This window comes from Desmodus rotundus, unplaced genomic scaffold (genome assembly GCF_022682495.2).
Source record: "Desmodus rotundus isolate HL8 unplaced genomic scaffold, HLdesRot8A.1 manual_scaffold_534, whole genome shotgun sequence".
NCBI lineage: Eukaryota > Metazoa > Chordata > Mammalia > Chiroptera > Phyllostomidae > Desmodus > Desmodus rotundus.
Window position 1 is genome coordinate 1 of NW_026527626.1, and position 17,767 is coordinate 17,767.

The following is a 17,767-nucleotide window of genomic DNA, read 5'->3' on the forward strand; positions in this document are numbered from 1 at the left end:
GGTCCTCTTAAATGAGACCTTCTATGCCCTGACCTCAGACTTTTTTGGCAGCTGGAGGAGCAGGAGAAGGAGCGGAAAAGAAAGAGGGAGGAGGAGGAACGGAGGAAACAGCCCCCTGCTCCAGAGCCCACAGCCAGTCTTCCCGAAGAGGTCCTGGTGGATGGCCGGACAGCTCCCAATGCTTCCCGGGACAGGTGACAGCTGGGATGCTTGGGGAGGTGGGTGGGGCTGAACCTAAGCTATCCAAGGACTTACATCGTTCTGTGTCACCTTCTGCCATTCCAGAAGCCACCCCCAGCCACCAGCATCTACACAGCCCGCCAGCATTAATGGAGTCTGCACAGATGGAGAGTCTCCACCGGTGAGCCCGCCGCCCCATGTGCCCCATCAGAATCGCAGGCCCCCCCCGCCCCCCGCCACGCCGCACATCATCTTACAGCTCTTGTCCTTGTGACCCCTGTTGGGACAACAGAGACTTGGGCAGGGCAGCTTCCCCGAGCAGCCTGTGAGTTCCTCCTGGAGGTTGTGGGTGTTGATATCTGCAAGGCAGAGACGGGTATGAGCTGGGTGGTGGGGACACTGGGGACCGGAGAGGGCAGAGACCCAAAGGAAACTTGGGGGCGGAAGGCCCAGCTCTTGGACTTCAGGCTGCATGACATCCAGGCTAGGTATCTGCCACCTCATCCTCTGACACACTGTTTTCCCCACAGGGCCCCGGCACAGGGGACGAGGCCAACGGGCCACAGGAAGACAGGCAGACCCGGACACAGGGCTCAGCCCCTCCTATCATGCCCCAGAGCAGGTCATCCGAGTCAGCCCGGGTTGCCACCTTGCCCCCTCGAGGCCCAGAGCTCTCCGCCCAGGAACAGATGGAGGGGATGCTGTGCCGCAAGCAGGAGATGGAGGCCTTTGGCAAGAAGGCAGCCAACAGGTACCGGGGCTGGCCACACAGCGCCTGCCTTCTCCTGTCACTGGCTTCTGAGGAAGCTAGCCTGGAACCTCTTCCTGGAGGGAGGGGGGGGACTGCAGGAGGAGTATGCTCTAGGAGGGGTAACAGGGTAGAGCTCAGGAGCAGAGTGGGGCCTCGGGTGAAAGCCATGTGGAGATGACAGGCCCGAGGACAGGAGAGGAAGTCCTATAACACCCATGGTCTTCCCAGAGTGACCAGCCCCACAAAAGCTGGTCAGTTGGCCTCTCTGGCCTCATCACCTGCACCACGTCCCTCCCAGGTCCTGGCAGAATGTGTACTGCGTCCTGCGGCGCGGGAGCCTCGGCTTTTACAAGGATGCGAAGGCAGCCAGTGCGGGAGTGCCATACCACGGGGAAGTGCCTGTCAGCCTGGCCAGGGCTCAGGGCAGTGTCGCCTTTGACTATCGGAAGCGCAAACACGTCTTCAAGCTGGGGTAGGAACACAGCCGTGCCCTCAGGACAGGAGGGGGTGGTCAGAGCGATACAAGGTGAAGGGTAGCCATGGGTTATGGCCAGAAGGAATAGAGAGCTACAGAGTCAGGGACATTTGGGGACAGAGATACAGGGAGGGGGCGGGCACAGATCCAGTTGTATTCTACACTAAGGGGTGCAGGAACTCCAGACTCAGGCCTGATGGCTGACAATGTCAAGCTGAAAAATTATCCTGGATGGGATATCTGAGGACAGGGTGCTGGCATTCCCTGCCTCCGGGGACTCCAGGGGCCTGCCCTGGCCTGACAGCAAGCAACCAGAGCTGGAGGCATGCCCTGGGATGGCAGTGAGCTCGCCCTGGTCCTCCGCAGCCAGTCCAGAAGGATTTGCCTCCACTGTCCTGGGAATCTGAAGAATGTGCAGGAAGTACAGGATCTGGCCCTGAGGCCCCAGCAGGCATGGTTTCCAGCCTGGTCTCAGGGTGGCAGCCGAACCCTCCCCAGCACTGATCGGGCCAGTCCAAATTCTCAGCTCTGCCCTGAGGTTTCTCTCTCTCCCAACAGCTTACAGGATGGAAAAGAATACTTATTCCAAGCCAAGGATGAGGTGAGCTGCCCTCTCTCCTCCCACATCCCTAGGGCTCCATTGCCATTCTTGGAGCCCTCCTCTTGCAGCTTCCCCTTTCTTCCTCTTCGCTCTTTTTCCTTAAGTGTCTCATTCTATAAAATCAGACAGCCCACCATCTGCCAGCTGGATGTTTGTGAAGGCCGCACCAAAACACGTTCCCTCTCTTAAGGGGTCTTTTCCTCCAATGAGATGAAGTAGTCAAATCGCTTTTCTGCCGCCTCCTCTTACACTTCCCTGCGGTCCACAGGCCGCTGGCTGCCTCAGCACAGTGACCTTAAAGCTGTGTTTCCATGCTCCCTGTAGGCAGAGATGAGCTCGTGGCTGCGGGTGGTGAATGCAGCCATTGCCGCTGCGTCCTCTGCCTCCGGAGAACCTGAAGAGCCAGCGGTGCCCAGTGCCACCCGGGGCATGACGCGGGCCATGACCATGCCCCCAGTGTCGCCAGTCGGGGCTGAGGGGCCTGTGGTACTTCGCGGCAAGGATGGCAGAGAACGAGAGCGAGAAAAACGCTTCAGCTTCTTCAAGAAGAATAAGTAGCTGGGGGCAAGACTCCTAGGCCAGCTCCCTCCCTCTGTTCAGGAAACTGCCAGGGACTGTCAACAGGGACCACCCTCTTGTCAGGACAACTGCCTGCTGCTAGGGTCTGTTGCCAAGGTCAGCCCATCACCAGGAACTGTCTGTGGGGACAAGCCAGTGTTCCCGAGGGCAGCCCTTCTCTTCTGCTATTTAACTCCAGACTGGTGGTGGGACCCAGGCAACCCCCAACTCCACTCCTCCCCCGTTTCCCTCCTTCCCCAGCCTTACACCTCTATCCCCACCACATTGCGGACAGTGCCGCACCCTCAGTATAGGCCACATGGGGAATGGCTGCCCCTGCCTCAGGGTCATTCTCCCACCACAGCTAGGGCACGCCGTCTGGTGCCTTGCCCCTGGGGACCAGCCAGGAACCTCTAAGAGCTGAAGCAGGACCTGGGGGCAAGATGGCCGGATGATGGAGTCAGAGACGCCGAAGCTCCCCCTGCCCCCCCTTCCTCATCCTCTGACTCAAGCGGCCACTCCATCTCCAGCGACTCTCAGTGGCGTCCAGGTGTGAGTTGTTCAGGGGCAACCACGGCCTTGATTGAGTCTGGCCGAGGAGGTGATTAAACAGCTCAGCTTCTCTTACTGCCTCTGAGTGTCTTTGCTTCCCCGACCACAAGCCTCTCTGCTGTGCCCTGTTTTTCCCTGTGGCTCTGGTCTCCGATGGGTCAAGTTTCCAGTCTGTCCCCAGCCTCCAAGCCCTTGGGGAACCACAGTATTTTGATAATGGCCTCTGGTTTGCTGAGTTGACCAATATCAAGCCTCTTTTTTGACCAAAGAAGTTCACCATGGGTCAGGATGATGTTAATGAGCAGATTAACGTCAAAAAGCAGTGAACAACTATTTCCCTGGTGTACAACTTTCTTCACTCATGAGTCTCAACTGTTTTCAAAAACTAAAGACAAAAAAAAAAAAAAAGGAAAGACTGACGAGCATGGCCACAACCTAGTCTCAGCCACTGCTCAGCCCGACAGCGGAGGGCAGAGCAGAAACGCGGTGCCCTGCCCAGTAGAGAGGGTCAAGGGCGTTCACCCAGGGATCAGATAGATGGCAGATTCCAAGTCCACTGACCAATAGAATGATGACACCCTGGGAAGCCACGAGGTACATCCTCCTTGTGTAATATACAAATACACACAGGAGAATATGCTAGATCTAATGAAGTATAAAAAAGGAATCTCCCTTGTCTCTGGCTTGGCAATTAGAGGTTTGAGGACAATGTGGCCTTGGTGGCTTTCTATAGGAAAAACTTTGCTCTTTCATTGTTTCCATTCCCACACAAACAACCGTTTCTTCTCGGGGCTCAGAGATGATCTTTCCAGGAAAGCAGCCCTATCTTTAGTGTTACTGGCCAAGGCCCTTGGCTGAGCCTGACTATCATCAGCCATGACAACGACAGGGTCAGGTGTATGCGGGCCCACGACCAGCGCAACACAGCCTCGGAATGGTCTCCAAACGGGAGATCTGGTAGACCAGATAGCCCACAAAATAATTACCCCTTTCTCTGAAGAAAAACAAGGATATATCCACAGGAAACATGTAGATAAAGGTAACTAGAACAATCTGTCATGGGACTGAATGGAAGAATACATCGACGCCACAATCTCTTTTTCTTCGGGTACAAATATAAATGTTCACTATTTGAAGGAAAAGTCACACATTGTAGAGTGTTCAGGGAATCTGGGTATTTACACGCCAGGATGGCAAGCATGGGGGCGGGGGGGAGAATAATTGGAAATTTTAGGAGGAAATGTACATAGGTGCGAGAAATGAATGGAGAAATGATCATTCTAATGTGTAAAACAGCAGCCAGGCGAAGGAGCCGCAGAGTGCAACCAGTCGTGGGTGGAGGAGGCACGCAAATGCTGTTTGGGCGCCGCGTGCATGCACGTGGCAGCTGAAGCTCCCACAGTGCGCGCAGCCTGAAGGCTAGGACGTACAAGGGGATAAGCACAAGGTCAGGAAGTAAGTCTTGGGAGACACCGTCACACATTAAGTGGAACAAAAGTTCCAAGAAAGATGGCAGAATGGTATGGAGCAGGGAGGGACATGAGACAGGTTAGAGCCACAATAACGCAGGCACCAGTGGGGACAATAACATCAGTGGGGACATTTGGACAGACAAAAATGTCGATTAGAGAAAAATATGTTTGCATTCTTACCTAACAACGCCTCCAAGAGCAACGGCTGGGTTGGCACTGCCTGACACAGCCGCCGCGAGCCGTGGCCGAGGCGGACTGTGAGTGTGAAGTTGCTCACCGGACTTCAAAGGCTGAAGAGGGAAAACAGAATTTAAGATATTTCATTAAGAATTCTTATATTGATTATATGGTGAAATGATCTTTTAGTTATATTAGGTTTCAAAAGTATTAAAGTTCATACTACTTTGTAAACGTGTTTACTAGAACATTTTAAATTACATCTGTGGCTCACATATTTCTATTTGGAGCGGCACTGGTAAAAATGGACTACCTAAATGTGAAAGGTGAAAACATTAATGTTAATAGAAGAAAATGTAGGAGAATATATATGTGACTCAGGGGGTAGAAAAGGAAAACTTACACAAAACTTCAAAAGCAAAAACTTTAAAAATTGGTTAATTTGATTACATAAAACATAAGGACTTCTGTTCAATAAAGGATACCAAGGTAACAATTTGGTGGAATAAAAGAATATACTCGAAACCTATGAGATACTAATACATAGAATATATGAGAAAATCCTGCAAGTTGACAAGAAAATGGGCAAAAGATATGAATAGGAAATTCACAGAAAAGTAAACCCAAAACACCAAGTAATCAGAGAAATGCAAATTAAAGCAACCATTTATGTGTCACTTTATTATCAGATGGGCAGAAATTAAGAAACCGGATGATGTCAAACATTAGCACAGACGTTGACACACAGGGCCCCTCGTGCGCTCTGGGTGGGAGGGCACACGGTGCAGTTTTTCCGGACAAAAACCTAGCAATTTTACCGTGGGTTTGCTCTCCCCCAAATTCTCGCATGGACCCATTAGGGCATTCGGAATTAACATAAGGTTGTTAATTCCAACCTCGTTTACAACGGTGGGGGGTTGGAGGCAACCTGCTACCCCACACCCAGAGATGGATAGGTAAGATACAGTGGTTGTACGCTACAGACTATTTACTCAGTGGTCACATATGACACAACAACATAGCACTTAGTGAAAACGGAAACGGTGAAAAAAATTGTGTTGAGTTCTACAACACAATTTACATAAACATTTACATAAACTACAATAATTTACCTACAGCCACAATCAGTGGGCCTTGTTTAGATCCATATTAGAAGAAACCAACTGTAAAAAGACATTTGCAACAATCTGAGGGAAATTTGAAATATTAATATTAACAAAGAATACTATTAATCATACTAATAATAAATTATTAAATATCAATAATGGAAATGGTATTTAAGCATCCTGTACATACTACTAATAACATTAATTATAGTAACAATAATAAAATTAATAGTAAAAATAAATTATTTTTATAATAATAAAAAATAACACTGGATGTTCTAATTAGAGGCAAATCCTGAAGTTCTAATAAGAGAAATGACATTATGTCTGTGATTTGCTTTTAAAAACTTCAGCCCCTCCTCTCCAAAAAAAGTAGAGGGGATAGATAAAGTATGAGCGAAATGTTGATAATTGTTATTCTGGGTAAAAGGTCCACAGGAGTTCATCATAATATTCTCTATTTGTGCCTTTTTGAAATTTTTCACATAAAAACAGTTTTTAAATGGAAAAAGCAAATGTGTACTAAAAAGACATACCTTGCAAGAACACAAACAAAATAATACCCATCGAACTCATTAGAATGGTTGCCTGTGGGCGAAGGAGGGAGGAGATAAAAGGGAATAAATGAGAGTACGGAAATAGATGGGAGAAGGAAATAGAATGGTGCGGTCAGAGCTTTGGGAAGAAATAGTATAAAGACAGAGGGCAAAAGGTTGGTGAATGAGATGAAACTTTAAAAATGGTGAAAACTGTCCAAAGGACATTAGTTTTGGTGACCTCAGGAAATTCTGAGAATTGGAAAGGAGAACAGAACCCAAAACAGTGTATGAAGGTGGGTGACAGTAGGTTCAGACCCTCCTTTTGAGAAGTCAGAATGGTGAAGATGATTGAAATCTATTTCAGAAATGGGTGAGGAGGTCCCTACACGTGTTTTAAAAGTCTGACTGTAGAGAGAAACTGGAAATGACGGGGAGGAGAAGGGAAGGAGAGAGGTGGATAGAATTATGTGGGAAACAAGCATGAATGTTAAAATTGCAAGGATGGTGCCTCTTCTGAAAGAACTCAGTGAAAGAAACATATACAAGTAGCTGGGGAGGAAGAGGGCAGCCTCAGGAATTTGTGCCTGATGGTATCAGAAAAGATTCTAGGGAACCACCACAAGTGAGGAATGGAGATTGACAATCACCGAGGCATGCTCTACTCCCAGATAAACTTGGTCCATCAATCTTCATAAACGTCTATTCTTTGTTCGCCGGTGACAGTGAGTAATCCACTAAATAGTTTCCATTTTGCCACCAGGAGGTGCCCTTGGACCACAGCTAAATTTCGAACGCTAGAAAGTGCCCCGGGACTCACTATTGCCTAGTCCGGCAGCTTGGTGTGGACATGAAGACCTCGCCCCACACCCAAATCAAGGAACCTCTCTGGGCCTTTGCACCAAGCATTACTTTGGTGTGCTCACCACAGGCCAGGAACTGTGAAGGACACACAGTTGTTGGAGAGAGAAAACCAGCCCACGTACATACATGAGCAAACAGAACATGACTAAGGGTAGCCTGCATAGAATGCTTTGTAGAGCCACCCCAGCTCTGCCGTCTTTGGTTCTGTTTCATCACTAGTGAATAACATGTTTGTAATGAAAAATAATTTTTTAATTATGTTTAAAACGCTACAAAAAATGACTAGATTTGCTTAAAATGTGGCGCGTCTGTATTTCTAAAATGTCCCAAGCTGTACTAGAGGTTGGCCGGCCCGCTAAGAAAGCCCCTTTTTAGGGGACCCAGTGAGATAACCGTTTGTCATCAGCTGCCGGCCCCCACCCCCGCTTCTGCAAGCCCTTATAGCACCATCCATTGTGATGGCTAGTGACACCCCGGCCTTCTGATTTCACCAAGGCAATGGTTGCGTCCGGAGCTCTTGTGACGTACGAATTACGACCCCCCCCTTCCAGGGTGCTGATTGGCTAGTCAGGGCTGAGGGCGGGCTGACCTCCGCTCCGCGGTGCCGTCACCAGCTGGCCACGCCCCCGAGTCGGGACGATTGGGAGCCGAACCTTAGGGCAGTTATTTACATGCAGCCGTGGGATTGGTCGTCCGGCCCGCAAGGGGAGGGGAGAGGTAGCGCGCACTCGCGCGTGCGTGAGTTGGCGCGCGAGAAAGGGCCGGGTCGCGCCGAGGCTCGAGCGGCTTTCGCCATTTTGTAGCGTTCTCTCTGACGCGGGAGCCGCCGCCACTGCCACCGCCGCTCGGAGGTAGGAGGGGGTCTTGTGGGTGTGTGGGGAGCCCGAGGCCGAGATGAAGTGGGCCAGGCCGGGTCTCAGCGGACGGAAGTGGCCCTGGGTTTGGGTTTCTTCTCTGGGGGAGGTCCGGGGAAGACAACGGCAGGAGGTGGGGCTGGGTCTCCAGAGGGGGCGGGGCAGGGGTCGGGTCGAGTCTTTGTTGGGGCGAAGAAGCTGGAGGTTGTGCTTCTGGGGTGGGTGTGGGGGGTTTCCGGATTGGGGCCAAGGGAACCTTTTTATTCTTAGAGTATTTTGAAAGGTGAATCCTCACGTAGGAGAGGTACACAGATTTCCCTCCAAAACCTTGTGACCAGGGACACTCAGGTAGATGTCTCTTGGCCCAGGCTTGGGCTCTTTTCTTTCCTGCCCCACAGAGAATATTTTAAGATGTAAAACAGCTAACCGTGCTACTTAAAGGCGCCTCATTTCATGGAGATGGTAGAGAATGCAGTACGTGCTGACCCCTAACCCCCCGTTTTCATGTCACAGCTCACACTACTCCTTCAGGACAAACCTTTCCTTCTGTATTGAGGAAAAAATAATGGACATCTGTGTGAAGGTCTCGAAGTTGCCAAGAACTTCAGTGGAAGAGTAAACCAAAGGCAATGCACTGAGATTGCCTGCTCCACCCCTAACTTTTGGAAATCTTCTTTCTTCTCTCCCAGGCTCTTGTCAGGATGGTGAAGCTGTTCATCGGAAACCTGCCGCGGGAGGCCACAGAGCAGGAGATTCGCTCACTCTTCGAGCAGTATGGCAAGGTGCTGGAATGTGACATCATTAAGAACTACGGCTTTGTGCACATAGAGGACAAGACGGCGGCAGAGGATGCCATTCGCAACCTGCACCACTACAAGCTGCACGGGGTGAACATCAATGTGGAAGCCAGCAAGAATAAGAGCAAAGCTTCAACCAAATTGCATGTGGGCAACATCAGTCCCACCTGTACCAACCAGGAGCTTCGGGCCAAGTTTGAGGAGTACGGTCCAGTCATCGAATGTGACATCGTCAAAGATTATGCCTTCGTACACATGGAACGGGCAGAGGATGCGGTGGAGGCCATCAGGGGCCTGGACAACACAGAGTTTCAAGGTGAACTGCTCTGGGGTCTGGGTGTCAGAACCGAGTAGGGTCTAGCTCAAGACATGGGCAAGCACACAGGACCATGAGGCCGGTAGGGTGGTGCCTGCCAGTCTGTTTTAGTTGGAAGTAATACATTGTATGTAACCACTCTTATGCACAATTACTTCCTTTCCAGACTTGCCAGGTCCTTTTTAGGTCGTCGACAACTGCATAGAATCACAAACTGTGGGTTTATTCTTCAGGCTTCGCTCACTTCAGTGCTGTTGGAAGTTTAAGCCGCATGGGCAAATGAGCACCTCATGGGAGAAGGGAGGATGGAAGTGGTGGCTTACTTGATGCTTTTGTTATGACCAGGAAGCCTTATGTTTGAGAGTTAAAATGTGTAGGATTTATACTCTTTACTACCGTGGGTTGTAGCGGGAAAGAGGTACCAAGACATACGGAGGAATCGCTGTGTTATAAATCCGGGTGGTGGATCTGGATTTGGGAGAGTATCTTTTGAATGTTCAAATTTGTTCAGCTCAAGCAGAGCCAAAATCCATGCCATGGACTAGATGTTCCTCAACTTATGATAGATCCATTGGAAGTTGAAAATATCATAAGTTGATACTAAAATGCATTTACTGCCTCACTGTAGGGTATCGTTTGTTTGCCCTCGTGATCATGTGGCTGACTAGGAGCTGTGGCCGGGGTGCCACTGTCCAGCATCATGAGAGTGTCGTAACGCATGCTGCTAACCCAGGAAAAGATCACAATCCTCAATACGGTTTCTACTGAATGCATATCGCTTTCACATCATCATAAAATGAAACCATCGTAAGTCAGGGACTGACTGACTGTATTCTGCTCCACCTGTTATTTAACTAAGGGAAAAGAAATTCTAAAACAATTTAGGTTGAATGCGAATGATGGTCCTGCTTCTAAAGAGATTCCAGTAAGATATTCTAGCAAATAACGTGTTATTTATACCAATAATAAAGGTACATATGTCGTCATTAATACCACAGGAGGTTGTCCAATGACTCTAGAAATGTGCTAATATGATATCCTCCAGCCACATGTAACTGTTAAATTGAAATTTTAAATAAGATTTAAAATTCAGCTTAATTGTACTGCACACATTGCAAGCACTCAGAAGGCATGAGGTGAATGGCAGCTGTATTAGTATGGAACATTTCCAGCGTCATAGAAAGTTCTGTTGGACAGCACTGTTTTACAAGGTTTTTGTTGACAGTATAATCCTGGACCAGAGATTTACAGCCACTTTTCAGGGCCATAAATCAACATCACTTTCTGAGTGCTAGTAAAAGGGTTGTTAAGAAGTACTTAAGGTCCTCTGCTAAACCTGGAAAACAGGGAGAAAAGAAATGGAAGAGGAAAATTGATTACAGACGGGTAAGAAAGTTTGCAAATAGTGGAGACTGCAGATAGTGCACCAGATGTCTGTGTTCACAGCCAGTGGTGCCCTGGCCTTTAGCTGCTTTTTAAACCTTGGGGCAAAAGTAGATGCTTGCTACTATTAACTACTCATATAACTTTGGACAAGTGTTTTAATCTCTCTGTGCTTATCTTCCCCACTTATAAAATAGAATTAGTGATCCCTGCGGTATTCTTGTTTATGTTTGTTTTTATTATCTTGTAAAGGTGTTGCACTTCAGACAGCTTTAAAAATATTTTCATTTGATAGGGGAGGGAATCATGAATGGACAGTGGAAGAGAGAAATGGCCGTTCTTGCTTGACAGGTAGTAAGCAAAGTGTAAAAAGAGTGCAGGTGGAGGTCAGGTACAAACTGCAGAGATACTCTAGTAGTGTCCTTATGCATGTCCTGTCCTTTTTCATATTCAGTTGAATAAAGGCACAGAGACAAATACTTTATGGTAATCAGTTAGTTGGGGAAAGTTGGTTTGGGAGGAGTGTGTGTGTTTTAATAAAGCAGGTTTAATTATTTTAGGAAGTGGATGTCTGAGTAACACATGACCCATAAGATTTTTTAAAATGTCATCATTGGAAAAGAAAAATCCTTTACTTGGTTTTCATGTTCTTAGCCTGACCCCTCTGGAGAAAGCACTCCACTCTGAGTTACGCACATAGCCATTTTTATAACCAGCTCTTTTTTCTCCAGAGGACAGGAGAAAGTTTAACATTAGATAACAAGTTGCAGTTTTACAGAAAATAACAATCTAGGTACCAATTCATCACATTTTTCATTAAAGCCTCTTCACCTATCTAATGAAGGTGGCTTCTTAAGAATGCCACTTTGGCATCTCTTGAACCTTTATGTGTTAATGGCTGGCATTTAGATCTCTGCCTTCTGCCTCCATTCTATGACTTCTGAAAGGACCTTGGTCTTTCAGGATCTCCTTTCTCTCCACAAGCAGCAGTGAATTGCACCCTTAATGAGTTAGCAAACAGTTTCCTTTGGAAGTGCTTAAGCCTTCCAAGTAACAGTTCAGGCAGCTGAATTGGAAACGATATGCAAGAGGTCAGGTGTGGCCTGTTTTTTCCCTTCAGTATGTAAACAAGCATTAAATTCAAGAACTATTGTATATCAGCTACATCCCTAGCCCTCTGGATCCTGGCATGTGATAGGAATTCAGCAATTAGGACCCCAAGTTGCCCACCTCAACATTTTAATATTCTTTTCTATTCCAGATTTCAGAAGAAAACACCTTTATTGGTCTAGTTTTATGGTAAATGTCAGCAGTGGATTTCAGTAACTTTTGAAGATCAAAGGAAATCTTTTAGGTTTTTGTTCTCTCCAAGTGTAGGAGAGTGGTAGAATTTAGTTTTCTGTTTTCTTTGCTCTGGTTCCTTAAGTTAATAGAGAAGCACAGGATGTTTCAATTACTATAAGAACTTCAGCGAATTTAAATTAAAAGCATAGTTACAATTTTGGGAAAGATTGTGTGGGGGAAAAAACTCATTTGTATTACAGATCTTTTAGTTCTAGATAAAAAGAATTTTACCTGAGTGTTTTTGATAGTTACTACAAGAGGTAGATTTTCCACAGATATTTATAAACCTAGAAGTTCCACTCTCTAAATAAAGCTGGGATAAAGATTGAACGTAGTAACAGAAACATCAGGGAAAAAAAATCAATGGGTTTTGTTTCTTTAAAAAAAAAAAAAATGCACCCAGAATCTATAAAAGCAAAGAGCAAGTTAAACTGAAACTTTTTCCTTCAAAATGTACTCCTAAGTCTCTGGATTGGCTGCTTTTTAGATTGGCATGGTTACTCTGACTTCAGAGCTGCAGCACAGTTTGTCACACAGGTTAATGTCACCTGGTGGTACACGGGTGAAAAACAAGTGAGTTGTAATCCTGCAGTCTAAATTATGGTGAAGTCTACATTTGCGATATAAACTGGGGCAAAAATCTGTGTTTCTGTTCTATGCATAGCTGGGATGTGGCCCTTAACTCTAAGAATTAGAGTAAGAGTTTTTAAATCTCTGAAAACAATGAGATGGCTAAATGCTGCTTTCAGAGAATTAATGCCGTTTGGTATCTGTTGACTGTATCAGTGGTGAGGTGGGTGCTGCCTCCTTGCTAGCAGCTGGAAGTGAAAACCTGAGTTCCTTTGTTTCTGCTAAAGAAAGTGTTTTGGGTTTTTTTTTTTAATCCTCATTGAAAACATACTTATTGATTTTATAGGGGGGGAAGGGAGGAAGAGAGGGGGAAAAAACATCGATAGGTTGCGTCTTGTACATGCCCCAACGGGACAGAACGCACAACCCAGGCATGTGCTCTGACCAGAATCAAACCCACGACCTTTCGGTTTATGGGATAACGCTCCAACCAACTGAGCCACGTACTGGCAAGGACTAAAGAAAGGGTTTTAAGTTAGAGGCAGTGACTATGGGGAAACTGGGGTGGTAGGAATCTTACACATTGGGCAGAAATGAGTTTGACTAAAGTGGTATTACTGCACTAACCCGCTCCCCTCTCAGGGTCAGTGCATGGCGCTGTTCTGGCTGCCGTCCTGAATCGGGCTGTTTCCAACAGGATGGTGGATGGAGCACGAGGCCTCCTATCGCATAACTGCATCCAGAACAAGGTCTGTCAAAGAGAGAGCAACTTGCTGATTGCGGAGGGGGGATTTATTCTGAGTAGCCCTTAAGAGTGATGCAAAACCTCTGTTCCCTACGTCTGTATTGGCTGTGTTTTGGCTACAATTTGAAAAGCACTGACTTGATCTCCAAAGTCTTATGCAGTTTGGGACTAAATACTGCCAAAAATACTCCTTTTCTCAAACTGCTTTTAAAGACCTTGGATGCTTTCATCAGTAAGGGTCCCCTGGGCTTGGTGGTGCACAAACCCAGGGCAGACATTGTTTCTTCTCTTAGCTGTTCCTAGTGCTGGTCATTCCCTGGATGTAGCTTGTTTGTATGGGTACCCAGAGGGCTTTAGACAAATGCTGTATTTTTCTAACCAGTAGATAATCCCATATAAAGTATTGTAAACTAGATGGCAGGATGAAATGCTAATCATTCCATTACATGGGGGTACACTGTCCCTAAGAAACCAGTGTTATTTCAAGATCTAATGCTTGCTTGAGAGACCTTGGTCGGGTAGTTTTCTTTTCCATAGTAGGCATAGAGTCACCCTTGCTGGGAAATTGGGGATGAGGTTGAAATCTGGAGGGCTTCATAACTTCTAGATGTACTGAAGATAAAGCATATGATGAGCCTGGTGTGATTTGTGTACCCAGCATAGCCTTCTGTGACACCTGCAATAATGGCCGGAAGAAACAAGATGGACAGAAGTTTGCTGTGGTTTTTAAGCTGCGGTAAATGCTCAGGCCTAATGTGGCCCTGAGTAAGTCAGGGAAAGGTTGGTAAGATACTTTCAAAATCTTATGTAACTGAGGTTTTTTGTTGGGTATTTGATTTGGAAGAATTGGCAGATTTTGAACTGTTAAAATCTCACGGTCTCATAAACCCCTCCCCCCCCCCAAAAAAAAAGTCTCACAGTCTGAGCAGTGAAATGGGGAAACTTTCGATTTCTGTGTTGACATGGGGGAGTTGTGGGGACAGAAGTAGGAGGGAATCCGTTCTACCTGGTGTAAGTAGAAAGTATTTACTGGTCTGTGAAGAGTCAAACTTCCTGTTACCTGTATTAAAACTTCAACTTCTTTTAGAGGGGATTGCTGAAATAGGGTCTCAGGAGTGTGTGTATGTGTGTGTGTCTTATGCCAACTAGTTTACTTTCATTTGGGGGAGGATAAAGAATGCCAATGAGTTATAATAAATGTTATGTCTATTTCCTCAAGGCAAACGAATGCACGTGCAATTGTCCACCAGCCGCCTTCGGACTGCCCCCGGGATGGGAGACCAGAGCGGCTGCTATCGGTGCGGGAAAGAGGGGCACTGGTCCAAAGAATGCCCAGTAGATCGTACAGGTCGCGTGGCAGACTTTACTGAGCAGTATAATGAGCAGTACGGAGCAGTGCGCACGCCTTACACCGTGGGCTACGGGGAATCCGTGTATTACAACGATGCATATGGAGCACTGGACTACTATAAGCGTTACCGGGTCCGCTCGTATGAGGCAGTGGCAGCAGCAGCAGCAGCTTCTGCATACAACTACGCAGAGCAGAACATGTCCCATTTGCCTCAAGTCCAGAATACAGCTGTTAACAGTCACCTCAACTCCACTTCTGTTGATCCCTATGACAGACACCTGTTGCCGAACTCAGGTCCTATGGCTGCTGCCGCTGCCACCACTTCCTCCTATTATGGAAGGGACAGGAGCCCCCTTCGACGTGCTGCACCTGTGCTCCCCACAGTTGGAGAGGGCTACGGTTATGGGCCAGAAAGTGAGCTGTCTCAGGCTTCAGCAGCTGCACGGAATTCTCTGTATGACATGGCCCGGTATGAGCGGGAGCAGTATGTGGACCGAGCGCGGTACTCAGCCTTTTAAAAACTGGAGGTGAGAGTGGGGTGGGTGCAGTTAAGAGACTCCATTTAGTTTCCTTAAAAGAGACCTATGCTGCATAGGGGAAGCTAAAGCCACCTGTTTGCTGTCAGGACAGTAGTATCAAAGAGGTAGAAATTACATGTTAGTCTTAAATATTTCTCTACCTCAAGTCAGGTTCTTCTGGCCTGTTGAGGTTCTAGTGTATGACTCCATCTTTTTCCTTCTGAGAGAACAAACTCCTTTTGTTAGTGAAATTACTGTTCTTTGATCGAGTGTAAGCAGATCTCGGTTACAGAAACATAGTTAAGAGAACTAACATTTATTGAGTGCCCTCTGTGCGTATTATTTAATCTACACAATAAGCCTCTAAGATGTGTTCTCTTTTTTACAGAGAAGGGAATTCAACCTCAGAAAGGTTAACTACTTTGCCTGAAGTCATCGGGTAATTGAGAGGTAGAGCCAGAATTCAAAGTCAGGTCTGGCTGACTCCTAAACCCATTCTCTTTCCACTAAAGTCACGGTGGAACTTTAAGATGAAGAGTACAAGTTTAGGAGTTAATGAATGTCAGGGTGAGAATTTTAACTATAACTTAAGACTTCCAATTGGCTAATAAAACTACTTCTCTATAAGATGCTTGAAAACAGAATGCTTTGATGCCACTGTCCCATGAAGTCCCTTCCTAATTGGTAATCTGGAGCATCTCATTCTACACGGGCACCTAAGCCATGTAGAGCCAGTGACGCTGTCACGTAGAGCCTGATGCTTCCCATTTTTTTCCAGCAATCTTTGTTTTTTGTTTGAAAGGAACTAGATAAACCAGGTAATTTTTTGATGTGTATAAAAATCTCATTGGTGGTGACCCTGGAAATTTAATTTTTCCTACTTCAGAAAATGTATACCAAAGATGTTAGAATGGCAAGAATAACTGGGAGTATCTAGAGATTGATAAATCTCTTCATCCAGCTGGACGTGGTATCATGACAGCTTTCTATTCTCATGGTTTTCCTAATACCTTGAAATTGAGAGTCACTTGAATGGGAGGCCTAGTAACAAAGTTAAGCTTAGTTACCACTGAGTTTCCAGGGTTCCTTTGGTATATGTTTAGAAGAAAACAAAGCAATAGGAATTTGCCCTTTTCATAGTGAGAAGCAAATATGGCATGAACTTCTGGCAGGTGATAACTGTATGGCCATGACAAGACTGGGATTTCCCTAGACTCTCATGTAGCAGCGCATGTCTGTGTGCATGAGTGGATAACCTTACTGCTTGTGCAGTTTACCATTGATTTTTACTTTGAAAGTAGCTGAATCTGCCATGAAGTGGGATATGCCTCTAAGGTGGAATCATCCATCAGATACTTCTGTTTCTTTTAAGTATGTTTCACAGTTAAATATTAAATTAGTGTATGTCATCTTTAAAGGGTATTGCCTAGGTATTTTAAAGTGACTTTTGACTGCAAGCAGTGGTTGTTCAACTAACCTCTTTTTAGTGATGACTGTTAAAGAAACTTACCTTCCAGGTGTGCACCTCAAACGGACTGAATAACCCTGAGTTGGTTGCAGTCCCAGGAGCCTGATGTTAATGAGGCTGCCAGGATGAAATACTCCAGAACTGTTGGGGAATCCAAATTCGGGTCTCACCCTAGCAGAACTGATTCAAGAACATCACAACTTTTGAAGTCGATTGGCACAGATCAAGACCAAGATTTGGCCCTTTGTCTGTAATAAGTAGAGGAGCTTGGTGTGAGTTAACTTTTTTTCCCCCCAGCCATTGGTGTCTGGAGCTTCCATCATCGGTGGAAGAATTAGAGAATTTCAGGATTTCTTCTCTTGATTTGGTAAGGGAGATGTGGTCAATTAGGGGAACTACTAGAATTATGGCTCCAAATCTGTGACTATAACATGTAGGTATATTGGAGGGTAAATGAACATTCCTTGATACCCCATTTGATTATTTTTGAAAACTTGTTTACTATGAAAGATTAAAATGAAACAAACTTAGAATAAGTAGTGTAGTTGTCATATTTGAGATCTTGGAATCTTCTGCTTTTTCTGGACCCAGAAGTTAAATTATGGTTCTGGACATTATCTGTATGCCCTTTGGTATAATGACAGTAGCCTTGTATCACAGAGGTTGTCTTGCTTAAAAGTTGGATAAAAAATAAGGAATGTGTAATTATCACCAACACAGCAGTCTTCCAGATAGATTGCTGCTTGTTCTATTATAGCTGTTAAGTATAGCCCTACAGGTATACAGTCTAATAGACTCCTGGGTAATTTGGCAGGGGCTATGTGTCATCCAGTCTGACATGGCTTTGTTTTGTTCTCTCTTTTCCCTCTGGAATACAGGACAGGACCAGGGCCCTTGCACTCGGAGCCAAGCTGCTCTCCAGGCATTGTGTAAGCCTCTTGTGTTGTGCTCTCTTTCAGGTAGGATAATTGTGGACTGAACCCTCGGGCTGCGGTCATATATGAGAACTTGCTCCGCGCGGTCCCCTTTGCCGGGATGTTTCCATTGCTTCATGTTTCAGTAAACAAAGGAGTTTGTGACCAACTATGTTTTCTTTCTTAATTTAATGCTTCTAAGTTGACTTTTCTTTTCTCCTGATACGAATCTCTG

At 46.2% G+C, this 17,767-nt stretch overlaps 2 protein-coding genes across 4 annotated transcripts; both read left to right on the forward strand.

Annotated features, from left to right (window-relative positions):
• Positions 1–36: 36 nt before the first annotated feature.
• LOC128780138 (spectrin beta chain, non-erythrocytic 2) lies at positions 37–3,193 on the forward strand (the record flags this gene model as incomplete). Its single annotated transcript, XM_053917944.1, has 6 exons — positions 37–194; positions 286–361; positions 711–931; positions 1,230–1,403; positions 1,965–2,007; positions 2,332–3,193. Coding segments are annotated over 6 exons (906 nt in total), but the record flags the coding sequence as incomplete, so codon positions are not given.
• A 4,796-nt stretch (positions 3,194–7,989) lies between these two features.
• LOC112317134 (RNA-binding protein 4B) lies at positions 7,990–17,767 on the forward strand (the record flags this gene model as incomplete). Of its 3 annotated transcripts, XR_008426090.1 has the most annotated exon segments (5): positions 7,990–8,123; positions 8,816–9,239; positions 14,501–15,159; positions 16,668–16,890; positions 17,578–17,767. XR_008426090.1 is itself a non-coding variant. In XM_053917945.1 (4 exon segments), coding segments are annotated over 2 exon segments (1,062 nt in total). In that variant the 5' UTR covers positions 7,990–8,123; positions 8,816–8,827.